A 23,551-nucleotide genomic window follows, 5' to 3' on the forward strand; every position below is an offset into this window, starting at 1 on the left:
AAATGAACTTCAAATTTTGATTTGTCTGACCACAGAACACTTTTCCACTTTGCCATAGTCCATTTTAAATTATCCTTGGCCCAGAGAAAACGCCTGCGCTTCTAGATCCTGTTTAGATATGGCTTCTTTTTTGACCTATAGAGTTTTAGCCGGCAACAGCGAATGGCACGGTGGATTGTGTTCACCGACAATGTTTTCTGGAAGTATTCCTGAGCCCATGTTGTGATTTCCATTACAGTATCATTCCTGTATGGGATGCAGTGCCGTCTGAGGGCCTGAAGATCAAAGGCATCCAGTATGGTTTTCCAGCCTTGACCCTTAAGCACAGAGATTTTTCCAGATTCTCTGAATCTTTGGATGATATTATGCACTGTAGATGATGATAACTTCAAACTCTTTTCAATTTTTCTCTGAGAAACTCCTTTCTGATATTGCTCCACTATTTTTCGCCGCAGCATTGGGGGAATTGGTGATCCTCTGCCCATCTTGACTTCTGAGAGACACTGCCACTCTGAGAGGCTCTTTTTATACCCAATCATGTTACCAATTGACATAATAAGTTGCAAGGTCCTCCAGCTGTTCCTTATCTGTACATTTAACTTTTCCGGCCTCTTATTGCTACCTGTCCCAACTTTTTTGGAATGTGTAGCTCTCATGAAATCCAAAATGAGCCAATATTTGGCATGACATTAAAAAATGTCTCACTTTCAACATTCAATATGTTATCTATATTCTATTGTGAATTAAATATAAGTTTATGAGATTTGTAAATTATTCCATTCCTTTTTTACTCACAATTTGTACAGTGTCCCAACTTTTTTGGAATTGGGTTTGTACAACAACTGGTCAAATGTATTCCCAAATGTATTTAATGTATTTAAGTTAAAAGAAGAGACGCAACACAGTGGTAAACATGCTTTTTTGAAATGAGTTGCTGGCATCAAATTCAAAATAGGCATGTATTTTTCCAAAAACAATACAATTTCTCAGTTACATTTGATATGTTGTCTATGTACTATTTTCAATGAAATATAGGGATGAATGATTTGAAAATCATTGCATTCAGATTTTATTAGCATTTTACGTAGCGTCCCAACTTATTTTGGAAACGAGGTTGTACATATTCTACAGCTATTCAGTACAATGCAGTCACATCACAGTATGAGTTTACCAGTGAAAGTTCTTCAAAACATTTCCAGCCAAACGCAGCTCTGTTTATCAGCACACTGGTAGATCCCGCCAGAGAGAGCTGTACGCCTGTCTAAAAAACAGCATTACTATAAATAGTCACGGGGGCGGGGGTGGGTTCCTGTTCTGGCCAGTGATTGTGTAATCATTGCTATGCATTAAGGATTAAGCAAGCTCCTGTAGAGTAGCAGAACACCACAAAACATTGCAGCTGCAAGCAGACCCATCGAAAGAGGCAACCCAGAGATCCAGAATAGCAACAAGGCGACCCAGAGATCCAGAAAAGCATCGAGGCGACCCAGAGATCAAGAAAACCAGTGGGATCAAGTACAAATCCGGCCGCTCCCATGGCGTCTGAGCAGCAGGCTGGTGAAGCGACTTCCCTTCCCGGGGAGGGAGCTCTGTGTCCGGGATGTCAGAGCCCGGGCCCCCAGGTCCTGCCGTGTGGCCACAGCCTGTGCGAGGCCTGCCTGGGCCTCTGCGAGGGCGAGCTGGGCCACGGGGGCTGCACGGTCTGTTACGGCAGGGAGCTGCTGGACTGCGTCCTGAAGAGGATGCTGGACTCCCTGTTCCAGGGTCAGCCGCGGAGGGCCAGCGGGATAGAGGACGGGCAGCGGGACGTGTGTCTGCAACACGGACACAGGCTGACGTTATTCTGCATGGAGGACGACGAGCTGGTGTGCGTGGAGTGTCAGGACGAGGAGCACGATGACCATATGTGCTGTCGTACGGAGGAGGCTGTGGACGACTGCAAGGTGAGCGGGTAGGGACTGCCTCGGTTCTGGGACTTCCTCGGTTCTGGGACTGCCTCGGTTCTGTGGGTGGCTCTGTTCTGGGGGTGGCTCTGTTCTGTGGGTGGCTCTGTTCTGGGGGTGGCTCTGTTCTGTGGGTGGCTCTGTTCTGGGGGTGGCTCTGTTCTGGGGGTGGCTCTGTTCTGGGACTGCCTCTTTTCTGGGGGTGCCTCTGTTCTGGGGGTGCCTCTGTTCTGGGGGTGCCTCTGTTCTGGGGGTGTTTTTGTGGTAGACAATACCTGTTTACTCAGTAGAAGATCAAATGTCTCTACATAACCTGAACGACATGCAGGTAAAATAAGCTCAGATTGGTCTTCTCATGCTGATGTCGAACCTGTTGTGCGTGATTCCTGCTTTGTTTTAAAATTGTCTCCAGAAAAGATACAGAATCTGTACTCAGCATCTGCCCTGTAGTGTAGCTCCTCTTACTAACTACACAGACTATCACAGCCACATAATAGGTTATCACCAATCTGTCATAAACACACAGTACACATGATCTGACATGGCTATTGCGTGTGGACACCTTTATGTTTTTTGGATGTGGTCACAGTCGTCCATGAAATGTTCACCTCTCGCTACTGATCTTTCACCTTTTACCTCCTGACCCTAGAGGGAGCTGAGGTCAGCCCTGAGGGCTCTACAGGAGGAACTGGCGGCTCAGATCAACGTCAAACAAAACTGCGAGGAGTCGGCTGAATACATCAAGGTACCGAGGGGGTCTAAGGGAATCGGAACCAAACAGGCCATCTTCATGCGATGAATCCCTCCCATACAGACTACATGTGTAAATGATACTGTTCACGCGTTGTTAGACAATGGGATGTGTGAGTTAATGAATGGCATTAGTTCAGGTGCTTTGGCTTGTTTACTTGCTGGTCTTGTGAAGACCAAGTGGTGGAGCTCTTCATCACAGTTCACACAGTTCACATTTTTCTCAAGATGTTCCTTTGATTTGCTCTTCATCCCTGAAGACACAGGCAGAGGAGACGGAAAGGCTGGTGCAGGAGGAGTTTGAGAAGCTACACCAGTTCCTGCGAGACGAAGAGGCTGCTGTGATCTCTGCTATGAAGGAAGAGGAGGAGGAGAAGACCCAGATGATGAAGGACCGGTTAGAAAAAATTATGGATCGCATCAACTCTCTGACTGAGGCGATTGTGGAGACAGAGGAGGCTATGAACGAGGATGACATCTCTTTTCTCAAGGTACAGACCCAGGATTCAACAAACATATTATTATTATGTGAAAAGAGGTGATACAAAGGACGTAGACAGATAGAAAGGATTTACCTTTCAAGTATGATCTCTTTTGTAGGACTTCAAGAAAGTGTCTGAGAGGTGGGTGTGTTTCTCTTCCTTTGCTTCGGTGTGCATCTTGTAATCATCATCTACAACCTTGTATGTGGTACCATTTTTTATTTAGCCATTCTTTTCCTTAGTCCTTCAGTCGGTTGGCTCTCAGCCAGTTAGTCATCCCGTCCGTCTTTTCTGCCCGTTTGCAATCTTAGAATGGCAAGATACACTCACCTAAAGGATTATTAGGAATACCTGTTCAATTTCTCATTAATGCAATTATCTAATCAACCAATCACATGGCAGTTGCTTCAATGCATTTAGGGGTGTGGTCCTGGTCAAGACAATCTCCTGAACTCCAAACTGAATGTCAGAATGGGAAAGAAAGGTGATTTAAGCAATTTTGAGCATTGCATGGTTGTTGGTGCCAGACGGGCCGGTCTGAGTATTTCACAATTTGCTCAGTTACTGGGATTTTCATGCACAACCATTTCTAGGGTTTACAAAGAGTGGTGTGAAAAGGGAAAAACATCCAGTATGCGGCAGTCCTGTGGGCGAAAATGCCTTGTTGATGCTAGAGGTCAGAGGAGAATGGGCCGACTGATTCAAGCTGATAGAAGAGCAACTTTGACTGAAATAACCACTCGTTACAACCGAGGTATGCAGCAAAGCATTTTTAAAGCCACAACACGCATAACCTTGAGGCGGATGAGCTACAACAGCATAAGACCCCACCGGGTACCACTCATCTCCACTACAAATAGAAAAAATAGGCTACAATTTGCACAAGCTCACCAAAATTGGACAGTTGAAGACTGGAAGAATGTTGCCTGGTCTGATGAGTCTCGATTTCTGTTGAGACATTCAGATGGTAGAGTCAGAATTTGGCGTAAACAGAATGAGAACATGGATCCATCATGCCTTGTTACCACTGTGCAGGCTGGTGGTGGTGGTGTAATGGTGTGGGGGATGTTTTCTTGGCACACTTTAGGCCCCTTAGTGCCAATTGGGCATCGTTTAAATGCCACGGCCTACCTGAGCATTGTTTCTGACCATGTCCATCCATTTATGACCACCATGTACCCATCCTCTGATGGCTACATTATCCAGCAGGATAATGCACCATGTCACAAAGCTCGAATAATTTCAAATTGGTTTCTTGAACATGACAATGAGTTCAATGTACTGAAATGGCCCCCACAGTCAACCCAATAGAGCATCTTTGGGATGTGGTGGAACGGGAGCTTCGTGCCCTGGATGTGCATCCCACAAATCTCCATCAACTGCAAGATGCTATTCTATCAATATGGGCCAACATTTCTAAAGAATGCTTTCAGCACCTGGTTGAATCAATGCCATGTAGAATTAAGGCAGTTCTGAAGGCGAAAGGGGGTCAAACACAGTATTAGTATGGTGTTCCTAATAATCTTTTAGGTGAGTGTATGTCACAGGTAAATATTACCAGTTCTGAACCAAACAACTCTGTTACTCGGCAACAATATAGACGCAGAGCGCATGCAGCAAGACCGTCAGTAACACTGGTTGGTTGAAAGGTAGCTACTATTAGCTAACAAGCAGTAACTTTATTTGATTGTTGAAGGAATGGACACATATAACTGGCTAGCACTTTTTAAATGCAACACCAAACCATACAATGTACGCAACGGGCTTTTGCAAAAAACTTGTTAGTTGGCTACACCAAAGCCACATTTGCCTGTCAGACAGGAGAAACAGTGGTGCTGGCTAAAGTTACATGTCCTTGACCTAGATCAACAAATAGACCTGCCAAAACAGAACCTTAGCTGGGATAATCAACAGCTAAACCCTCTGTGAGCGTAAGCAGTGCTTCGGTTCTGCGCCGTACGGGGCAAATGCCTTTTTGGCAGCATTAGAAAAAAACGGACCATAGAAGCATTGTTTCAAGCATGTTTTTTGCAAGATTTTTAATATTGAATGCTCCTCAGTACACGTTAATCCAAATGTGTGTTCTTCTCCCAGGAGTCAGATGACCGTGCAGGAGCCAGAGGAGGTGTCAGGCGCTCTGTTGAACGTGGCCAAACACCTGGGCTGCCTTCAGTACCGGGTCTGGGAGAAGATGCAGGACGCCATTACATACAGTGAGCCGAGGGTGTTTTCACATTTTAGTTGCATATAATAGGGGTGGCATAGGGTGGTCCAGTAGCCCCTGGTTGCACATGTACCAATGCAGCTTGAGTTTAAGTCTTGCCAGTACTGCTCATTCAGCAAAACCTGTCTTTCCCCACTGACTTTCTAATAAGGAATTACAAAAAGCTATGTTTTTGTCTTATCCAGAGCGACTTACAAGGGAAATTTGCTCAAGGGAACAAATTGTATTTGACTTTGTTTTTTAGTGTATCAAACCAGAAAACCTTTGGCTGGCCCTTGATGAAAATATTTAATTAGACATTTTTTCTGCTGTCCATTTCTCACTCTATCTCTCTCTGTTGCTTTCTTTGTGTCTGTTCTTTTCTCCGTACATTTTGACAGGTACATTTCCCTTTCTTTTTGTCTCCCTGCCTCTCTTCCAGCCCCTGTGACACTGAATCCCAACACATCTGATGTCTGTCTGTCCCTGTCTGATGACCTGACCAGCTTGTGGTACACGGACGAGGAGAAGCGACTCCCGGACAACCCAGAGAGGTTCCGCCACTACGAGTGCGTCCTGGGCTCTGAGAGCTTCAGCACCGGAAGGCACACCTGGGACGTGGAGGTTGGACAGAACAGCGAGTGGGCTCTGGGGGTGGCCCAGGAGTCAGTCCCACGGAAGGAGTGGTTCCCCGCGAGCCCAGGTACCATGCCCTAACATAGCGCCTTTGAGCACGGATCTATTGAGGCGCCGGTCCGTGTGCGAGCTTGTGGCCGTTGAGTTAGGAAATGAGTGCATGTGTTTTTTTTTTGGTTTTGTGCCCCACGAATGCTAACCACCTGTTCTAATCTAGACAGGGGCCTGTGGACTATCTGTTACTATGCAGAGATATGTCGTGCCAGAACGTCTGCCTCGCTCCCGCTGGCCTTGAAGAGGAAGCCCCAGGTGGTCCGAGTCCAACTGGACTGCGACAGGGGCAGGGTCACCTTCTCCGACGCCTCAGACAACACGGTCATCTACAAGTTCAAACATAGGTTCACCCAGAGAGTCTTCCCCTACTTTGCCAGCACGTGCAAGAGACACCCGCTGAGGATCTTAGCCGGGAAGGTGTCCGTTACAGTGGAGTAGCTTGGCAGGTTAAATTAAGATGTGTTTTTGGCAAACTGTTCTGGAAATTTTGAACTAAGGTGCATTTGAGAACCCATGAGGCAACGAGGAGCTTGAGGGAAAAGCTTTTGAAGTGAAAGGAGCTTGTCAGAAAGGCGTTTTGAGAAAGCTACTTTTCCCTCTCAACCTGCATAGAGTTTGCTTTCTTTCAGTGTTCTACGCTCTCACAAATGAAGGGGCTACCTAGAATCTAAAATACCTGAACCTGAGGGAAAGTCCTCTTTGTAATGTCCTATGGCCAGTGAGGTGATGTTTAGAACATGTCTGTGTGTTAACTTGGCTGCACAGGTCGGTATTTTTTGTAACCCAAAAGCGGGCCTGTATTATGCGTGTCGTCACTAGACCGCATGGCCCAATTACCAGAGCACCAAGAACATTAACCAAAACAGCCAATTAAGTTGAATACAAAAATAGCTTGGAGCTTGGTCTCAAGTGTTTTGTGTGTTCCAATCCTTAGATGGGTGTATTTTGGTTATTCATGTCTTGCATTTTCTTCCGTTTTCCAGCTTTTTTATTGATGTAATACAGTTGGATGTTTTTTCGTTGAAAACTATTACAACGCGACACCAAGAGACCACTTCTCAGTTCTGGGAAAGATATCCCATCATATGCCTGTCTGACAGTCAATCTACAAAGCCAAAACATGCAGGACCCTGTCTGCAAACATGTAGGAGGCCCGGCCTCCATGAACCAGTGTTGACATGTATCCAAGGGGCCCATGAGATTGTTTTTGTAAGATACTGTATATTTTCCTGTATTTCTATGCTTTACTGGTAAGGAAAGTGAGAGCCTTTCCTGGGCTGGATTCAACATGGACAATAAAGGGAACATCAGTCACGTCTTTTTGGGGGGGACATCACTCCACTCACAATAGGACATTAAAGGTAATGGGCGAATAGATTTTGAGGCCTTTTCAATGTCTTCCAGCTTATCGGGATACAATTAGAAAAATGTGCATTGTCATTTTGAATATTGCACTGCATGAATGGACAGACAAGTGTTTTTTTTTTACCCTGCAGGATAAATGTTTGCACACAAACTATTAGTCAGGAAGGCCAAAAGAAATGCGACATGATGTGTAGAACTGGAACCGTTATCATTCGCACGTTCGCCTGTTTTTATAGATTGCTCGTGTTAATACACACCTGAAGTAATTTCACTTGTTGCGGTTGTCTCTGTCTTTCTCTGCATGAGTAAATGTCATCACACAGTCCGTTGCTCAACAGCGTGACCCCCCAGAACACTGAAACCCCGTGAGGAAACGGCACCTGTTTCTATCTGTCCGCGTTGTTTGTGTGTGTCAGACCAGAGGGATCACATGACTACCTTCAGTGGAAATTTGAAGCTCACATCTTCCAGAGGGGGCTCGTTGACATGCAGATTGTTTTTAACCTTTCTTTCTCACACACACACACACACACACACACACACACACACACACACACACACACACACACACACACACACACACACACACACACACACACACACACACACACACACACACACACACACACACACACACACACACACACACACACACACACACACACACACACACACACACACACACACACACACACTTCAGCTGTGTACCGATGGAGCATCGAATGCCTAAGAGACTTGTAAGAGGCAGAGGATTTGTGCAACTTCTTGTGTTTGATCCAGATCACAAATAACATACTTAGAGCTGGACAAATGACACTTCTCCCCATCAAACTTTATTCAGGTCATGCTTAAAGTACCATGCGGCTTGCGGGACACAAATCATATTTACACTGGACACAGAGACACAGTAGAAAAAAGACCCTTAATTTACCTTTTTGAACCTTTGCCATCTTTAACTGACCACTGTGAACAAATGCAAAGTGCTTTAGACTGAGTTATAACACTGTTGAAGAACAGAGCTGAATTACAACAACATGAAAGTTGTTCCTGTATTTGAGCTACGTACTCAACCATAAAAATTTAGAAGTACAAACAGAGTCTACAAAGAGAAAGGAAAGGTATCAAATAAAATACAAATAATTACACATTTGTGTCAGGTTTAAAACTTCATATTTTTGTTCTTCACAGCTTGATGATTCCTTACGCGGAGTTTCAGTAGCCTGGCTTCCCAGTTGATATGCTCTCACCAAGGGTGTGCAGCATTCAGCCTGGCTTAAGCAGGCTAGTGTTTCAAAGCACCAGGTGTTCTGTTTTTATATACAAAAATATCAAAGTCACACAGTTACAGTGGAAATGGCTGTGGTACAAGGTCAAAAACAGTACCAGTAAGGGCTTTATGAAGGTCTTACTGACCGAAAAAAACATAAAGGCAAAGGTAGCAACACTATCATGGGCTAAAATGTATTTTTAGCTAACATCTGGACTCTATCACAGTAAGACATACAGGTGTGACCAGAGGACTGTCCCTACAGTTTGAGGTTAAAGAACCACTTGTTTTACTTTTGTAATGAGTATCGATGAAGAGGAGGGAAGATTTAACAGTGCAATGGGGTCCGATGAAGTCTTAAGTACAACAATGACTAAACAACAGCAGAGGTCAAGAGGCCTTGTCCGTACTGGCACTCCATTCCCTAGACTAAGGCCCTACCTTTCGCCCAGGGCCCTATGTTCTACCAGGGCCCTGGTTAAATGGAGGGCACAGTGTAGGGGACGTGGTTCCACGCCGGACACAACCCGCAGGCGTTTCTAAGAAGCTGGCGGACGGCACTAAGATGAGAGGGAGTGACAGCTGAGAGGCATTCGGTGGTCCGCGGAGACTACTTTCATTTACTACTCATTTATCACCATGTAAGTGAGGCTTATACTGAAGCTGAGCATAGAAGAAATGGTCAGTGTTCTGACGGGGTGGGTAACAAGTCTGTCTAAGGTGCATGCTATGGAGATCTCACATGGGAATTAACTGAGGCATTGATAATGAACAGCTTAACGAGAAAACCACTGGGTGTACAGACCATAGAAATGTTTACTTACTGGCAATTGCAGTTGGTAATTGTATTTCTAAGTTGTATACACTGACTGTCGTATCTGAGAAGAAGACTACTCGGTTAAAGGTTCACTGTAGCGTTGTGTTCTGGGAACCGGGTGGGATTTGTTAGCGGATGATGTCGTTGGTTGTTGCTACAGTAGTTGCTTGGTCTTCCCACCGCAGAAGGGCGGACTCACGAAAGGGTTGTAATATTGGTGCGGCCACCGGGTGGCGCCACAATCCTCTGTGCCGAGCGCCTGGGGATGTGGTCGTCTATCTGTGTTCCTGTACAGTAGAAAAACATTGTGCTGTTACAAAAAGTCAGGAGAGATTGAATACGTTTTCACTAAGGCTCATGAGTAGCATTCTTCAAGAATCAATCAGCAGCCACCCGGGAAATTATAAATTTTTTGCTTGTCAACTCCCTTGATTATAGCTTTAAGGGCTTGATAACGGCAAACTTGGTCTTGGAATATATCCAATCAGCCTTTATCAGCTGTGCACCTGTTGCAAAAAATCAGGTCACCCACTTTTGCACAGATCGTATTCTCTATTAATGCTGCATATGATGGCTTTAAATGTCAAGCACGCAATTAAACGGATCTGCTACTAATCAAATTGGACTGACACCCAAGTTTACAAACACAGTGAACAAAGCTGGGAGTTAGACTGGGAAATCTGATTTAACAGACAGGACTCTGACAGAGACAAAGAGGCTATTTTAACAAATGACAACTGGGTCATTCGGCAGGAGTTTGAGAGAGATGGAGTAGGAATCAGGGGAGTGTGGAGGGAGGGAGGGAGGGAGGGAGGGAGGGAGAGGGAGGGAGGGGTGGGTGGGAGTGAGAGGGAGGGAGGGAGGGGGAGTCAGGGAAGAAGGGAGGGAGGGGTGGGTGGGAGTGAGAGGGAGGGAGGGAGGGGGAGGGAGGGAGGGAGGGAGGGAGGGGTGGGTGGGAGTGAGAGGGAGGGAGGGGGAGGGAGTCAGGGAGGGAGGGAGGGAGGGGTGGGTGGGTTGGTGGGAGTGAGAGGGAGGGAGGGGGAGGGAGTCAGGGAGATGCTCAAAGACAAAAATCCAAAGAAATGAAATTAAAACAAATAACCTTGGCTTCCATCAAACAATGACAACGGGAGAGTTGTATACACACCTTGTATGACGTGTTACTGAGAAAGAAACACGTTCAGATTCATACAACGTGGCGTGAACTTGTGCGTTTAAGGTCCCGCTCAGCGTGTTTGAATTCAAGTGAGGAGAATTAAACCGCCACACCCGGTGAATGGTAAACAAAGCTTACCCATACCGGACAGAGTGAAGCCAGACTGGTGCAGGTTCCTGGCGGGGCCGAGGGGGCCCTTCCCGGGAAACTGGGGCATTCTGCTGGTGGGAGTGGCCGGCACCGACTTGGTCATGCTGATGACATCGTGGACCGGCCCATCGTAGTTCCCGCGTGGGACACCGCGGGCATCAGCCATCTGGAAAGAAGAGGATAATGGTACACTAATTATTTGGTTCAGTTTAATAGTGATGGTGAAAAACTAGCCAGCTGGAAAAAGCTGGACAGGCCCATTTGCAGCGATGGTAACCACTGTGCATTGACCTTGGCAAATAAAATATACTGTTCATTTTTTTATTGTGTACTTTAAAAACCAGAAAAAGAGTTGCGCCACATTTGGCAATGTACCAGTTAGGATGACCTTTTCCTGACAGCCCTTAGCTGTTTGCCTTAAACCAAAAACACAGCTGCCGGACAGGCGTTTACCCTAACATGCAAGTGTACCTCATTCTACTTAGCTATCTTCAGATGAATACACTGACTTTAACTCACTCTGGATCAAATCCTCTGTTGAGTTACAAAAATGTCCTGTGTTATATTTACTGTGTTAAAGTGTTAAAGTTTAGTTTAGTCGCAACCATGATAATGTCCTTCTTGCTTCAGGCAAAACCATAATGCCAATCAAATTCTGTCCTGTTTTTGGACATATTTCTTCATTACATTTACATCTGCTACCTAATCATCCCCCTTTTCCCAAATTGATATGTATCCTTCCTCTCCTCTCCAACCTCATGTCACTTTATATGCATTCACAAAATCTGTGGATAAGGTGAGGTTTCCCCTTACATGCACTGTAACAGGCGCTATCCCTTAGCATTTCCCTACTGTGCTTTTACAATGCTAACTCTTAGACACAAGCCCCTAGCTGTTACCCTGCTAGCCGCTATCCCTTAGCATTTACCTACTGTGCTTTTACAATGCTAACTCTTAGACACAAGCCCCTAGCTGTTACTCTGCTAGCCGCTATCCCTTAGCATTTCCCTACTGTGCTTTTACAATGCTAACTCTTAGACACAAGCCCCTAGCTGTTACTCTGCTAGCCGCTATCCCTTAGCATTTACCTACTGTGCTTTTACAATGCTAACTCTTAGACACAAGCCCCTAGCTGTTACCCTTCTAGCCGCTAGCCGTTAGCATTCACCGGCTGTGCTTTCACAGTGCTAACTTTTGTAAGGCCCTCGTTCTTACCAGCTGTACTTCTACAATGCGGCTAGCCCTTAGGTCTGACCCTGATTAACCTTAATCCCTCTTAATCAGTTCTCTCACCCGGCTGCGTGCTTTGATCCTTTTGTAGACATAGTCGGGGTAGGCCTTCCTGGGCACGAAGCGTCCAGAGCCTTCAGTAACGTCCAGCTTCCCGTCCTCCAGAACTATCTTCCCCTGGCTGATCACCACCACCGGTGCTCCCCGCACCTCCATGCCCTCGAAGATGTTGATCTCCACTGTCTGGAAGGGACATCATAATAGACCTTGTGGTTTTACTTCAGTATTGAACAACTGTCCAGGGATTGAGGTGGAGGGATGAATGTCCACGTCAGACGAAGGCAACTAGATTTAGCCCCGGGTAATTATTTTGTTGCGGCAGATGGTCAGGCAGGTGAAACGCCGTAATTACTGTAAACTGACCAGGAATTAGGCCCAGACTGTAAATGAAAGTGACAACAATTCCAAATCTTGATTATGCTGAGACACAATCAGATAATGTCTGCTAATTTCTGTGGGTTAAACAAGGAGGGACAGAGACCTTATCATCTTAAAGTGACTGAGGGGCAGATGAAATCAGCAAAGGAGCTCATTTTTCTTTTGCAACTATCATCATCTCTACATTTAACTAAAACTGAGGGGGCTAACATTTTAACTGAGGGGGCTAAACTCCCTTTAGCCCCGCCTTGGCACCGGCCTCATCTGTGTTTTATGTGTCTCGGTGTGTGTGTGTGTGTCTGTGTGTGTGTGTGTCTGTGTGTCTGTGTCTGTGTGTGTGTGTCTGTGTGTGTGTGTACCAATGTATGGGTTGTTGCTGAGAGGGTTCTTGTCTCCTTGGGGTTCCAGATGACGATGTCAGCATCTGACCCCACAGCAATTCTTCCTTTACGAGGGTACAGGTTAAACAGCTTGGCAGCATTGGTGCTTGTGACTGCGACAAACTCATTTTCATCCATCTTGCCTGTCGCCTTGGAAATGTGTGAAAACAAACATGCAGACAGTCAGGAAAGGGCTGTTTTTCTATACAACCATCAAATTGAATTTCTGTAAGCAGTATCGCATCTCTGTAGGAACTAGTGAAGAAGAAAAAGAATCACATACCACAGCCTTCTCCCAGACAACAGCAAGCCTCTCCTCGATGCCGTTTGTACCCTCTGGAATGAGGGTGAAGTTGTCTTTCCCAACAGCCTTCTGGGCCGTGGAGAAAGTGCTGTTGCCGCTGGCCGTCACCTGAAGGTCTCCACTATGGGCGATAAACACAGGGCCTGTTGGCCAAACTAAACTGGACTGGACTACCAAAGCTATCACTTAAAAAACTCAGCTTTCATTTGGTATTGGGGTGATCTAGGTTGTATTAGAGGACCAGTTAGCAAAACCAATGCTAGTTCAGTCATTCCAAAATGTCTTAAACGCAGGTAGGATGGATCTGTCTCTGTTCTCATTACATAGTTTTTGCGTCCCCGCTAGGTTAGTAATAACGGACTGTGTGTGTGTGTCCTCACCAAGACAGCAGGGAGCTGAGGTATTCAGGGGTGCTGGGGTCTGGGTTGATGGGCGGGGACATGACAAACGCTGCAGCCTTAGCCCAGTTTTTACTCCAATGGTGTGATCCGTCTGTCCCAAGGCTGGCTGTGATTGGCTCACCATAGACCACCATGCCTAAAGATCAACCAATGGGAAAAGACAAGAGCAACCAATTTCAGACACCTTGCCGGGCACATTCCTCAGCCAGTAATGGTGTTTAATCCATGAAGCACTGAAGAAAAGGCATCTGAAATGGCGTTGTAGTCCCTCCACCGGGCACTCAGGACCTTTGACCAAACAGGCTCATGCCAAATGTAGTGCATTATGTAAGCAATCGGGTGTAATTTGAGACACATGCACACTCTCACCCTTCTTCCTGGCCTTGGCGATGACGTCCGCGGCGGACTTGCTCATCACCTTGGTGATGTAGAGTGGACAGTTGGCCTGCTTAGCAATGGTGATGGCCCGGTACACAGCCTCTGTCTCCACCTAGTGGTCACAAATAAAACTCCTGAACCACACTGACCCCGCTGAACGGCTGAAAAGTCGTCGCTTGTCAATGTTAATGTCAGATTACTGCCGAATTGTCCACTACTGTGAAGAGTGTCTAATTGGTCCACTAGGTATTTGCAGGAAGCCTTCATGTTCTGAGTCCACGATGACAAACTATTCCGGCACTAGAAAACAATGTCTGTAGAGATACTGTGGTAATGTAAAGTAGACTATTGTTCATACTAAGCGTGGAGAAGGCATTGCTGCAGTTGCTTTCTGACCAAGGTGAATTTACAGCGGAACAGAATGAAACAGAGAAGATCAGCAGCACTTGAAGGAGAATGGAGTTAAAAAAAAAAGCTTTAGAAGTATTTATTTTACTCAATGGTCCTCCAAGAGTTGCTGAATCTCATTTCTATTATTGCTCATGCAAACAGGAAGTGTCCCTACCTCCTCTGGGTGACACAGCACATGTCCCTCAGGTCCAGTGATCCCGAGCTCCAGCAGTCGCTTCTGCTCCTACAGAGAAACAATGGAAGAGATGGAAACTGCACTTTACGTGGTGTAATATAAGATGGCTGTTTGCCCAGGAGAGAGTTGTTTAGGCAGACACTGACTGTGTCCCAAATGGCTGCATAAAACCTACATAGTGCATTACTACTGATCTGCAGAGTGGCCTTATGGGCCTAAAGCATAGCGCTACAGTGGAAATAGGGTCTTGTATGGCCGCCAGGAAGCTCTGATCTTCAGTTCTGTACCTCATCAATGATATCGCCGTTCTCTGCATGGACCTGAGCGATGGCACCCAGGTCTCTAATGATGCTGAACATCTCATACATCTGGAATGGGACAGAGGAAGATGAAACATTTATTGAATGGAGTGTGTATATGCAATGTACTACACTACCATTCAAAGGTTTAGGGTCATGTACAAATGTCCTTGTTTTCAAAAGAAAAACAGATTTTTTTTATCCATTAAAATAGCATCAAATTTATCAGAAAGTGTAGACATTGTTGATGTTGTAAATGACTATTGATTTTCAATGGAATATCTACACAGGCGTACAGAGGCCCATTATCCGCCACCATCACTCCTGTGTTCCAATGGCAGGTTGTTTGATAATCCAAGTTTATCATTTAAAAGGCTAATTGATCATTAGAAAACCCCGGTACACAACTGAGCAAGAGGACAAATACATTAGTTTGAGAAACAGATGCCTCATAAGTCCTTATCTGGCAGCGTCATTAGATAGTGACCCCAAACTATTGAATGGTAGTGTGTTTATAAAAATTAAAAAAAATTATATATAATTATATATATAGAGAGAGAGAGAGAGAACGAGAGACAGAGACATAGTATTAGTAGTAGTAGTAGAGAGAAAGGCATTTAGAGACAGATAGAGAGATTATGGCTCCAAGTTTATTGACTACATTCAATTTGACAGGAATTAGAATTGATCTGACCTTAGATAGGATTTACCTGGCTATCAGAGCTTTGGAATTTGTCCTTGTAAGACATGAAGATCAAGAAGGAATTGACTCCTGGAAAAATTGAAATATAACACATGTGAACAACTTTCAACAAAGGGAATTTATCACATCTGAAAACCAAACGTTACAATACTGTTTGTGAGGGTGCAGGCGATTTAGTGCGTGTGTGTGAGCTTGGAGAGGGAGAGTTTGTGGGCTGACAGGTCAGGCTGTCTGAGTGGATTAGTGGATGTAAGCATTGTCACAACACAAGGGCGTAGATGTAGCGCTGTCGCCTGCAGAAATCCTGTGTGTGTGTGTGCGTGTGTGTGAATGGCCTTGTGTGTGTGTGTGCTTGTGTGTGTGTGAATGTGCTTGTGTGTGTGTGTGTGTGCTTGTGTGTGTGTGTGGGGGGGGGGGGGGCTGTGCACACTTCCGGGGGGGAAAAGCATGAATTAGACAAATCTTTCGATCTCCAGAGACAAAGACATCCCAACTGACGGTACCTTTATCCTTGACCAGGCTCTCCAGCTCCTCAAACAGTCCATCATGCCAGCGTGTGATGTCCATGTGCAGGGAGTAGTCACAACAGGACCTCCGATCGCCTAGGTCCCTCCACTGGTCGTACGCCCCCAGGAGGCTGGCCCCTGGCTCAGGGACCACATGGTCAACTACAGGACAGGAGAACACAACGCACGACGCCCTTTAGCCAGTAAACCATAATGCTCTATTTTTCATAGCAATGGCAGAAGTTCAAAGTGGGCTCCGACAGGACCACCTGTGCCCACTTTGGGACAGACGGGGAGGAGCGGAGCCAGAGATAATAACTAAAGCAGGGAACATAAAAAGCTCCTGCCACCTCAGTCTCATTGTTCAGAGGACTATGGTGATTCATTCCACATACACAATGTAGATGACACAAGGTTACAGATTTAGCCATTAAAATGCCAGTCTCTTATAGTTTTGCTCAGTTTTATACACCTAATGCTATGGAAGACATAAGAACAGTACTGAAGGTAGTGGTGGCCATTCAAGGCTTCATTAGTGTTATTTTTGCAGCAGGATTATTATGCTGGCAGCACTCAGATTTTCTTTATCACAATAAAAGCCATCATTGAAATGTATAAGGCCATATAGTTAACAACCTAGTCTGTGAGAAAGAACAGACAAGGATAACATTGGAACGGACATTAAACACAAAATGTACAGACTGGATTGTTAACTATATGACCTTATATATTTTAATGATGGCTTTTATTTTGAAAAGGAAAATCTGAGTTAGCGCTGCCAACATAATATTCTGCTGCTAGAAGAACGGTAATGAAGCCTCGAATGGCCGACTCTACCTGAAGGGGTCTGGGCTGCTGTCTGGAAAAGAGGACAAGTGTTGGAGGAGAGTTGGAGGGTAAACAGTTGCAACTAAAGTCTCTCTGACAGGCAGGGATGGCCTGACCCTGTTTCAGATGATCTAACTGCAGCCGACAGGCGTTCTCTCCTCTCCTACATGCTCTCCTCGCCCAGACTCGTCTGTCCCTCCCCCATGCCTCCCCTATCTCACCCGCCTGGAAATATTCCCTCTCTGCCTGCCTATCTGACTCCCAGCCACAAAGGACCACAAATTGCTTCCCTCTGATCCACCCCCCAAACCCCCCCCCACCCCCGTTCTCCCAAATCACCCTGACGACTCCACCGCAGTATTGCTCTTTAAAGCTTTTCAAATCTCTCTTTACCATCCCCATGTCCCTCAGTATAAAATAATCTCTGTGGACTTTAAAGACTCTCTATGCATTAAGACCTTGCTATCACTCTTACAGTAGCGCCCGACTATCTCCACTCTATGAGCTACATCTCTCTGTTCTCCGGGCTGAAAAGGTGTCTCTTCATCCCTGCAACATTTATCAGGTAGTCTCTCACTCATTGCATTTACATAGGCAGACACATCTTTTACCCAATTTCTCCCACCATTTTTCTCTCCTCGCAACTTTGTGAAATCTAACTCGCTCTTATTACCTTCGCCATATTGTCACTCCCGGCAGGCTCAGGATGGTTGAGTATTGCGCCGTGTTTCCCCCCCGAAGCCCATTTCATTAAGCTGTTGCCATTTTTAATCACACAACTCTCTCAATTTGGATTACATTATATAAGTCGTCAACTACACACGATGCACAACCAAAATGTAGCTTCCGCTTTTAACCCAAACGTTCCAAATTAAAGAGGTACGGTGGGCAGTCACATTGGGTACATGTGAAGCAATCAGGATGAACTGCCTTGCTCAAGGAAGGACTTGTTTGTGCTGGCCATCTTAGATATCCCCCCGGCCAACCACCCCGATTGAGCTCAACCTGCATCATTCAAATACATTTTGTAAAGGCCTTTTTACATCAGCAGTTGTCACAATGAGGTTTTACAGATACCCAGCTTGGAACCCCAAGGAGCAAGAAACTAGAATCTGCCACAGAGATTTGCCAGAAAACAACACATCAGAGCCATTTCATTCCACACCAAATGCCAACAACACTGGTCACTGCTGGTCCAATTTCCACCGCCACATGCGAATACACTGGGCATTGCCAGTAAGCTGCAACGGGAGTTTGATTGTTTCCTTGCGCTTCTCAGGAGCCCCAGGCAGCAAAAGTCTGAGATTCTTTTTGTCTGTTGACCAATCATATTGTATCTTTTCACACTGCATCTTTTCCCAGGGTGACAAATATCCGCTTTGGGCGGCATGTATGAACGCAGCCTGTGTACCGTCTACTCTTTAGCTCCGTTCACATCGTCCCCTAACGGGACCTGATATTCTGTTCTCACCCAGAAGAGCTGAGCACAATCAGATCCCGATTTGTCTTTTGATCAGCCACACCTGTCTAAAGATGTAAGCACAATGAGAATGTGGACGAAATCAGGAGAGATCACGTGGATGGTAGAGCCAGGCATAAACAGGGCCATAGTCGCCAATTTATGTGATCACTGTGCACTCTGCTAGGACTTCTTCTGTTTGGATGCCTTACCTGTACTGCTTAAATCCTGGATCAGCCTTAACTCCTGCTGAAATTATTCCATCAGATCTAGTAGCTTACATATTTTCCAATCCCAACCCCCCTTGTTTTTCTGCTTCTTCTAGCCTACTCGTCATTTAGCGGTTTGACTGGACCATTAGATTCCAGGTTGAGTTGCAAAGAACTGCTGAGCTCAGACATTATGGCTATGAAAAGAGTGCCGTGTTGAACAATTCTGAAACACCAACCAGTTCAGTGTGAGTGTCAGGGTCAGGTCAGGGTCAGGTCAGGGTCAGGTTAGGGTCTGGGTGGGGTCTGGGTGGGGTTTGGTTTTAAAACATCCTGAGCCCTACTGATCATGGTGGTGCCCCCAGCCAGAGCTGCCCTGGTCCCGTGGTAGAAGTCGTCCGCGGGGCACATGCCCAGCTGTGGCGCCTGGAGGCTGGTGTTGACATCGATGCCCCCGGGTATCACCATGTGTCCATAGGCATCCACTGTCTTCACCCCTCCTGGAACTATCAGGTTCTCACCGATCTGCCTGGTGACGACAGGTTCACCACACAGGGTCACGTTCAAGGACGACAGACGTTTGGTACAACTGCTTTATTTTTTTATGTCAGCATATTATTCTGGCCACGTTTTGGTAATGTTTTTACACCAAAAAGCTTGGAATCCAGCCTACAAGCATGTTACGTTGTGTGTGTGTGTGTGTGTGCGTCCGCCTATCGATCTGCCTGCATGGTTGTCTACTGTTCATTGGGTTTGTCTGTACAGTGTGTGTGTGTGGGCGATGCCAGTTAACTCTTACTTGATGATGCCATCCTCGACATAAATGTCTGCGTAGAAAGACTGGTCGTCATTAACAACCTTCCCGCCTTTGATGATGAGTCGGTCAGCCTGGAGACAGAGGGACGATACAGAGCAGTGAGGAACAAAGATTAGCCCTCAGAGGAGAGGTGGAACGCAATACCTAATGTATGCTAATCCTCATGAATGCTATCTCCGCGCAAGACAGACGGCGTCATTACGTATGCGGAATTTACTTAGGACAAGACGTCTGTCATGAGACACACACATCTCCAGCTAGAACAGTATGTTCTTACATTTACGCAATAACTTTACGCAATAACTATTTTTTAAAAAGAATAGATTTCAAAGTGGTGCTTTTAGTTTATAAATCTCTGAATTGTTTAGGACCCAAATACATTTCTGATATGTTTGAAGAATATAAACCGAGCAGGGCTCTTAGATCCATAAACACAGTTCAGCTAGCAGAGTCCAAACTAAATATGGAGAAGCTGCGTTTAGCAGTTATGCTGTACATAACTGGAATAAACTACCAGAAGATCTTAGAGTATCAATTTTTAAATCCAGGTTAAAAACACTTCTCTTCTCACGTGCCTATGATTGAGCACTTAAACTTAACCACACTTGAGCCTTATAGATTCCTATGTTTTTATCCCATTTTTAACCTTTATATGTTTTCTTATTGTATTGTTTTCTTATTATGATGTATTAATTTTTTTCATGTTTTCATTTGAGTATTTATGTTATTGTCCTTTCAAATATTTTTCTTTGTAAAGCATATTGAATTGGTTCGATGTATGAATTGTGCTATATAAATAAACTTGCTTGCTTGTTAATTGACTCAAAAACTACACAAAAATGATTGACATGAGTTTGTACGGCATGATTTGAGTTCTACCGAATCTACCGAATTAGTCACTACTCAATTCAATAGGGACTATTTTTTTTTTTAGTGCATGTTTTATTGTTGCAATATACGTGTCAGCTTTGAAAGAGACATGGGTCTCAGTTAATTTCTCTTTATCAATGAAGGCAAATACAAATGTAAGGAATATATAAAAATACACTCACCACACACTCAACATCAACTCGCCGTCACTCACCACAGGCTCACCAGGAGCTCATTCTGTCCTTTACACATCTCCTATCTGAGGGTTTGTGCTGCGTGCGACAGCACTGTGAACACTAGCACAACGCTTTAGATGGGACAACAAACAAGCTTAAAGGAGAGCAGACCAGGAAAGGTGCTGCGTCCACTACAAGTAGACGCCTGTCGTGGAAAACGTCTGGGTGTGGTCAGCAAAACGGTTTGTGACGGAGAGTGACAGATCAGCAGTGCACCCTTGACACCTGAGGGCCGTGGCCGTAGCGCACCGTAGAACTCCACAGTGCACGGTCACAGTTACTGCTGCTGTTGCTTGTCGAAACACCAATGGGCTGGCGGACAGACTGAGAGACGCCCAGGCAAACAAACAGACAGGCATGAATGATGATGAATGATGACACTGTCTCCATGTTGTAATTATGTTGATATAGTCAAGGGCGTAGGTGTAGTGGGGACAGAGTAAGAACACAATAAGAACACTGTGCTGATTATAAAATGTGTTCCCACAATATCGTACTCACGCCTGTGCTCCTGGATGTTGGATGTTCTGACTACTTTGTATTCTAACTGATAACTGACGCTCATCAAACAAAGAGATCCAACATCTTGCAACAGCAGGGAATGTGGGTCATTCCTGGTTATAGGAGCGGCCCTGCAGCCTTCAGTCCACTAATAACCTCCAGTCCACTGTGCCAAATTGCGCGGAAGGGAATCGGAGTCAGAGTGGCCCCCTTAACAGCACGACGGAGCCGAGGCTCTGAGAGACTCAGACAAGCCGTCTACGCTCCGTTTTCTCATACATTTTTGAGAGACTTCCAGCATTGAAAAATGATTGACAATATTATACCACATCAAATCGATTACCTTCACCTGTTCTACGTGGTGCCATTCCATCATTTCACTGAGTGGAATGAGAAAAATGCGACAATCGCTCTGTGGTCTTTCTATAAAGGCCGGGTCCGCGATTATTTTTTCTAGTGCAAATTATTGTTACGTTATAGCCCAGTTTTTTTTATTTAGAAAATTCAAGACAAAGTCGTGACATTACCAGAATGGAATAGACATTCGATATCGAGATGTACTTCGTATTATGTGGGCTTTGACATTGTCGAGCCTTCAGGCTAAAGCATAGCAGGTTGTTGTGCGTGTGGGGTGGATGAAAGACAAATCCTTCAGATGCGATTTATCGTACCATTTCGACTGTTTTGTCGTTGCAATTGTTAAATAATGCCCATTCATGGGACGCCAATGTCTACCTACCGATGAACGAGGAGTGCCGACTGACAAACGGGGAATGTTCTTCCTTCCTTGGTAAGACATACCGGCCGGTGTAGCGATTCAGAGCTTTGATTCCCGACGTTACAAAGAACGCGTGTAACCGATGAATCAGCGCTTGGTATTTCCTAGCTTTAGACCAGCCGGAGGTATTACGTAAACTAAAACAATACTTTTACTGTTCAACACGTGGGATTATAGAAATATACTGACGGAATAAAATAAACAATATGTAGTAGTATTATTTTGGTAGTGCTGTCGTGCACCAGTCAGTGCCCCCTCCCTTCAAGAATACAGCCTGCTGCCTCGCCTACCATCTGCTCGCTTAATATTCCAGACACATCCTACTGGCTAATGGCTGGCATCACACATCCCACCGGCTAACACGGCATAGACAGGCAGGTTAGCAGACAGGCTGGCATAAAGACTAGTTGGGAGCCTTGTTGCATGGGAACCCAGTCAGTGGCTTTGCAGAACCACAGTAACTTAAGGGCCGGTAACACTTCATAGAAAAAGTCATAGAAGTTCACCGCCTGTTGTCAGTGGGAATAGCGGGTGATGTGTGAGAGAAACAACGGGCTATTTGTTTAGGATGAGTATTCACCTTAAAGCCATTTACGGTGAAGCAAAATCGTTTGTATTGGGTTATAATGCCTTTGTTTCAGCACCATGTAGGCCTACCTGTTTTAGAGCTCCTATAGAACAAACTACAGTTGAATTTGGTTGAGAACCTGTAAATTAGCCTATTCTACTTTTTTGTAACGGAATTTCACATAAATCAGAATTCACCAGGCAAACGTTGTTTAAAAACAACGTAGGATGTTCAAAACATTAAAATAATGATTTCGAAATTCACATGCATGTCTGTAAGAAAATAACTCTTGATTTTACCTCATGCTTGCCGTTGTGCGCACGGTTGTGTCCTGTCTGGTAAACGATTTGACCCTGGACAGAAGAACCTGTATCGGCCCATGCCGCTTGGTCTCGGTTCGGTTTGGACTCACTGGCCGCGGAGAAGTTACTCACACTATCTGCGTCACTGAAAGTGTCAGACCAACACTTCTCCTCATTCTTAGTTTTTACATGTCGTCTGGCAGACTGAGGGCTGCTGTTGTACGAATCGAAATTTAAGGTTTTGTTCTCGAAAGCGCCTTCCACATTGCAGAACATGCCGCCGAATTTTACTCTAGGTTTCGGACTGTCTGTCCCCAGTTTAGAGAGTAACGACCCTTCGTCATTATCTCTGGGGAGAAGTTTCCTCTCTGCCATGGCAAATAACTGGTCTTCTCAGAAAGAAAAAAATATTCAAAAGTTAGTGTGAAAGGAAAAAGAGAGGAAAATTCGACCCCGAAACCTGCGAGTTAATTCCCCTTTCAAATCTAAAGTACTGCAGATGAGCCCACACGTGAATTAATGCAAAATCAGGGAGTAGTAGTGCTGTCCTCTGGGGCGTGGTGCTGAAATACCGACGGACTAACTGTACAATTCATACTGGGAGTACCACAGACGACCGAGGAAAGGGTAGAATAGATCATGCGCACATCAGCATGTCATAATTGCCAAACCAGTGAACTTCCCTTAGGATTACAATTAGGCAACTAATGAGAGTTGTGGAAACTCCACCTCCAGACGTTGACCCAAGTAACCGAAAATTGAATGCTGTGTTAATGTTTCACCACGGACGTCTGAGAATCGCGTGTAAAAAAAAAAATCCAAACGCGAAAGCTCACATAACAATAAAGGAGGTTGTTTTTTGCCCGGGGCAGTCATAGGTCATCCTTGAATCTAATGCACATATTGAGCCTACATCAGTAACTCTTTCTACATAC

At 45.3% G+C, this 23,551-nt stretch overlaps 2 protein-coding genes across 5 annotated transcripts; one reads left to right on the forward strand and one right to left on the reverse strand.

Moving 5' to 3' along the window:
* Nucleotides 1-1,251: 1,251 nt before the first annotated feature.
* Nucleotides 1,252-7,704, forward strand: LOC105009746 (tripartite motif-containing protein 35). The gene is made up of 7 exons (XM_010869179.4): nt 1,252-1,943; nt 2,593-2,688; nt 2,954-3,184; nt 3,294-3,316; nt 5,270-5,388; nt 5,821-6,081; nt 6,232-7,704. Exons 1-7 carry the CDS (start codon nt 1,536-1,538, stop codon nt 6,504-6,506), a joined length of 1,413 nt encoding a protein of 470 aa, XP_010867481.2. The 5' UTR covers nt 1,252-1,535; the 3' UTR covers nt 6,507-7,704.
* A 536-nt stretch (nt 7,705-8,240) lies between these two features.
* Nucleotides 8,241-23,232, reverse strand: dpysl4 (dihydropyrimidinase like 4). Of its 4 annotated transcripts, none has more exons than XM_010869151.5 (14): nt 22,614-23,232; nt 19,344-19,432; nt 18,889-19,073; nt 16,046-16,210; nt 15,550-15,611; nt 14,828-14,908; nt 14,520-14,588; nt 13,946-14,066; nt 13,556-13,712; nt 13,155-13,296; nt 12,851-13,021; nt 12,117-12,296; nt 10,812-10,989; nt 8,241-9,804 (listed from the first exon to the last, which is right to left on the reverse strand). In XM_010869151.5, exons 1-14 carry the CDS (start codon nt 22,989-22,991, stop codon nt 9,713-9,715), a joined length of 2,070 nt encoding a protein of 689 aa, XP_010867453.1. In that variant the 5' UTR covers nt 22,992-23,232; the 3' UTR covers nt 8,241-9,712. The 4 variants fall into 4 exon arrangements, with proteins under 4 accessions (XP_010867453.1, XP_010867460.1, XP_010867466.1 ...); XM_010869158.5 differs by having other exon boundaries at nt 10,818-10,989; nt 22,614-23,231; XM_010869164.4 differs by lacking the exon at nt 22,614-23,232 and adding an exon at nt 21,708-22,164.
* Nucleotides 23,233-23,551: the final 319 nt, after the last annotated feature.

This window comes from Esox lucius, chromosome 6 (genome assembly GCF_011004845.1).
Source record: "Esox lucius isolate fEsoLuc1 chromosome 6, fEsoLuc1.pri, whole genome shotgun sequence".
Taxonomy (NCBI): domain Eukaryota; kingdom Metazoa; phylum Chordata; class Actinopteri; order Esociformes; family Esocidae; genus Esox; species Esox lucius.

What these genes read in the sequence shown, in the direction of transcription:
- LOC105009746 (XM_010869179.4), top strand. Translation starts at nt 1,536, where the DNA reads ATGGCGTCTGAGCAGCAGGCTGGTGAAGCGACTTCCCTTCCCGGGGAG. An exon ending in ATGACATCTCTTTTCTCAAG is followed by an intron (nt 3,185 to 3,293) that starts GTACAGACCCAG and finishes TCTCTTTTGTAG; the next exon opens with GACTTCAAGAAAGTGTCTGA. An exon ending in GCAGGACGCCATTACATACA is followed by an intron (nt 5,389 to 5,820) that starts GTGAGCCGAGGG and finishes CCTCTCTTCCAG; the next exon opens with CCCCTGTGACACTGAATCCC.
- dpysl4 (XM_010869151.5), bottom strand. Translation starts at nt 22,991, where the DNA reads ATGGCAGAGAGGAAACTTCTCCCCAGAGATAATGACGAAGGGTCGTTA. An exon ending in TCCAAAGCTCTGATAGCCAG is followed by an intron (nt 14,909 to 15,549) that starts GTAAATCCTATC and finishes GTCCCATTCCAG; the next exon opens with ATGTATGAGATGTTCAGCAT. An exon ending in CAGCAACAACCCATACATTG is followed by an intron (nt 12,297 to 12,850) that starts GTACACACACAC and finishes TGTCCCTTCCAG; the next exon opens with ACAGTGGAGATCAACATCTT.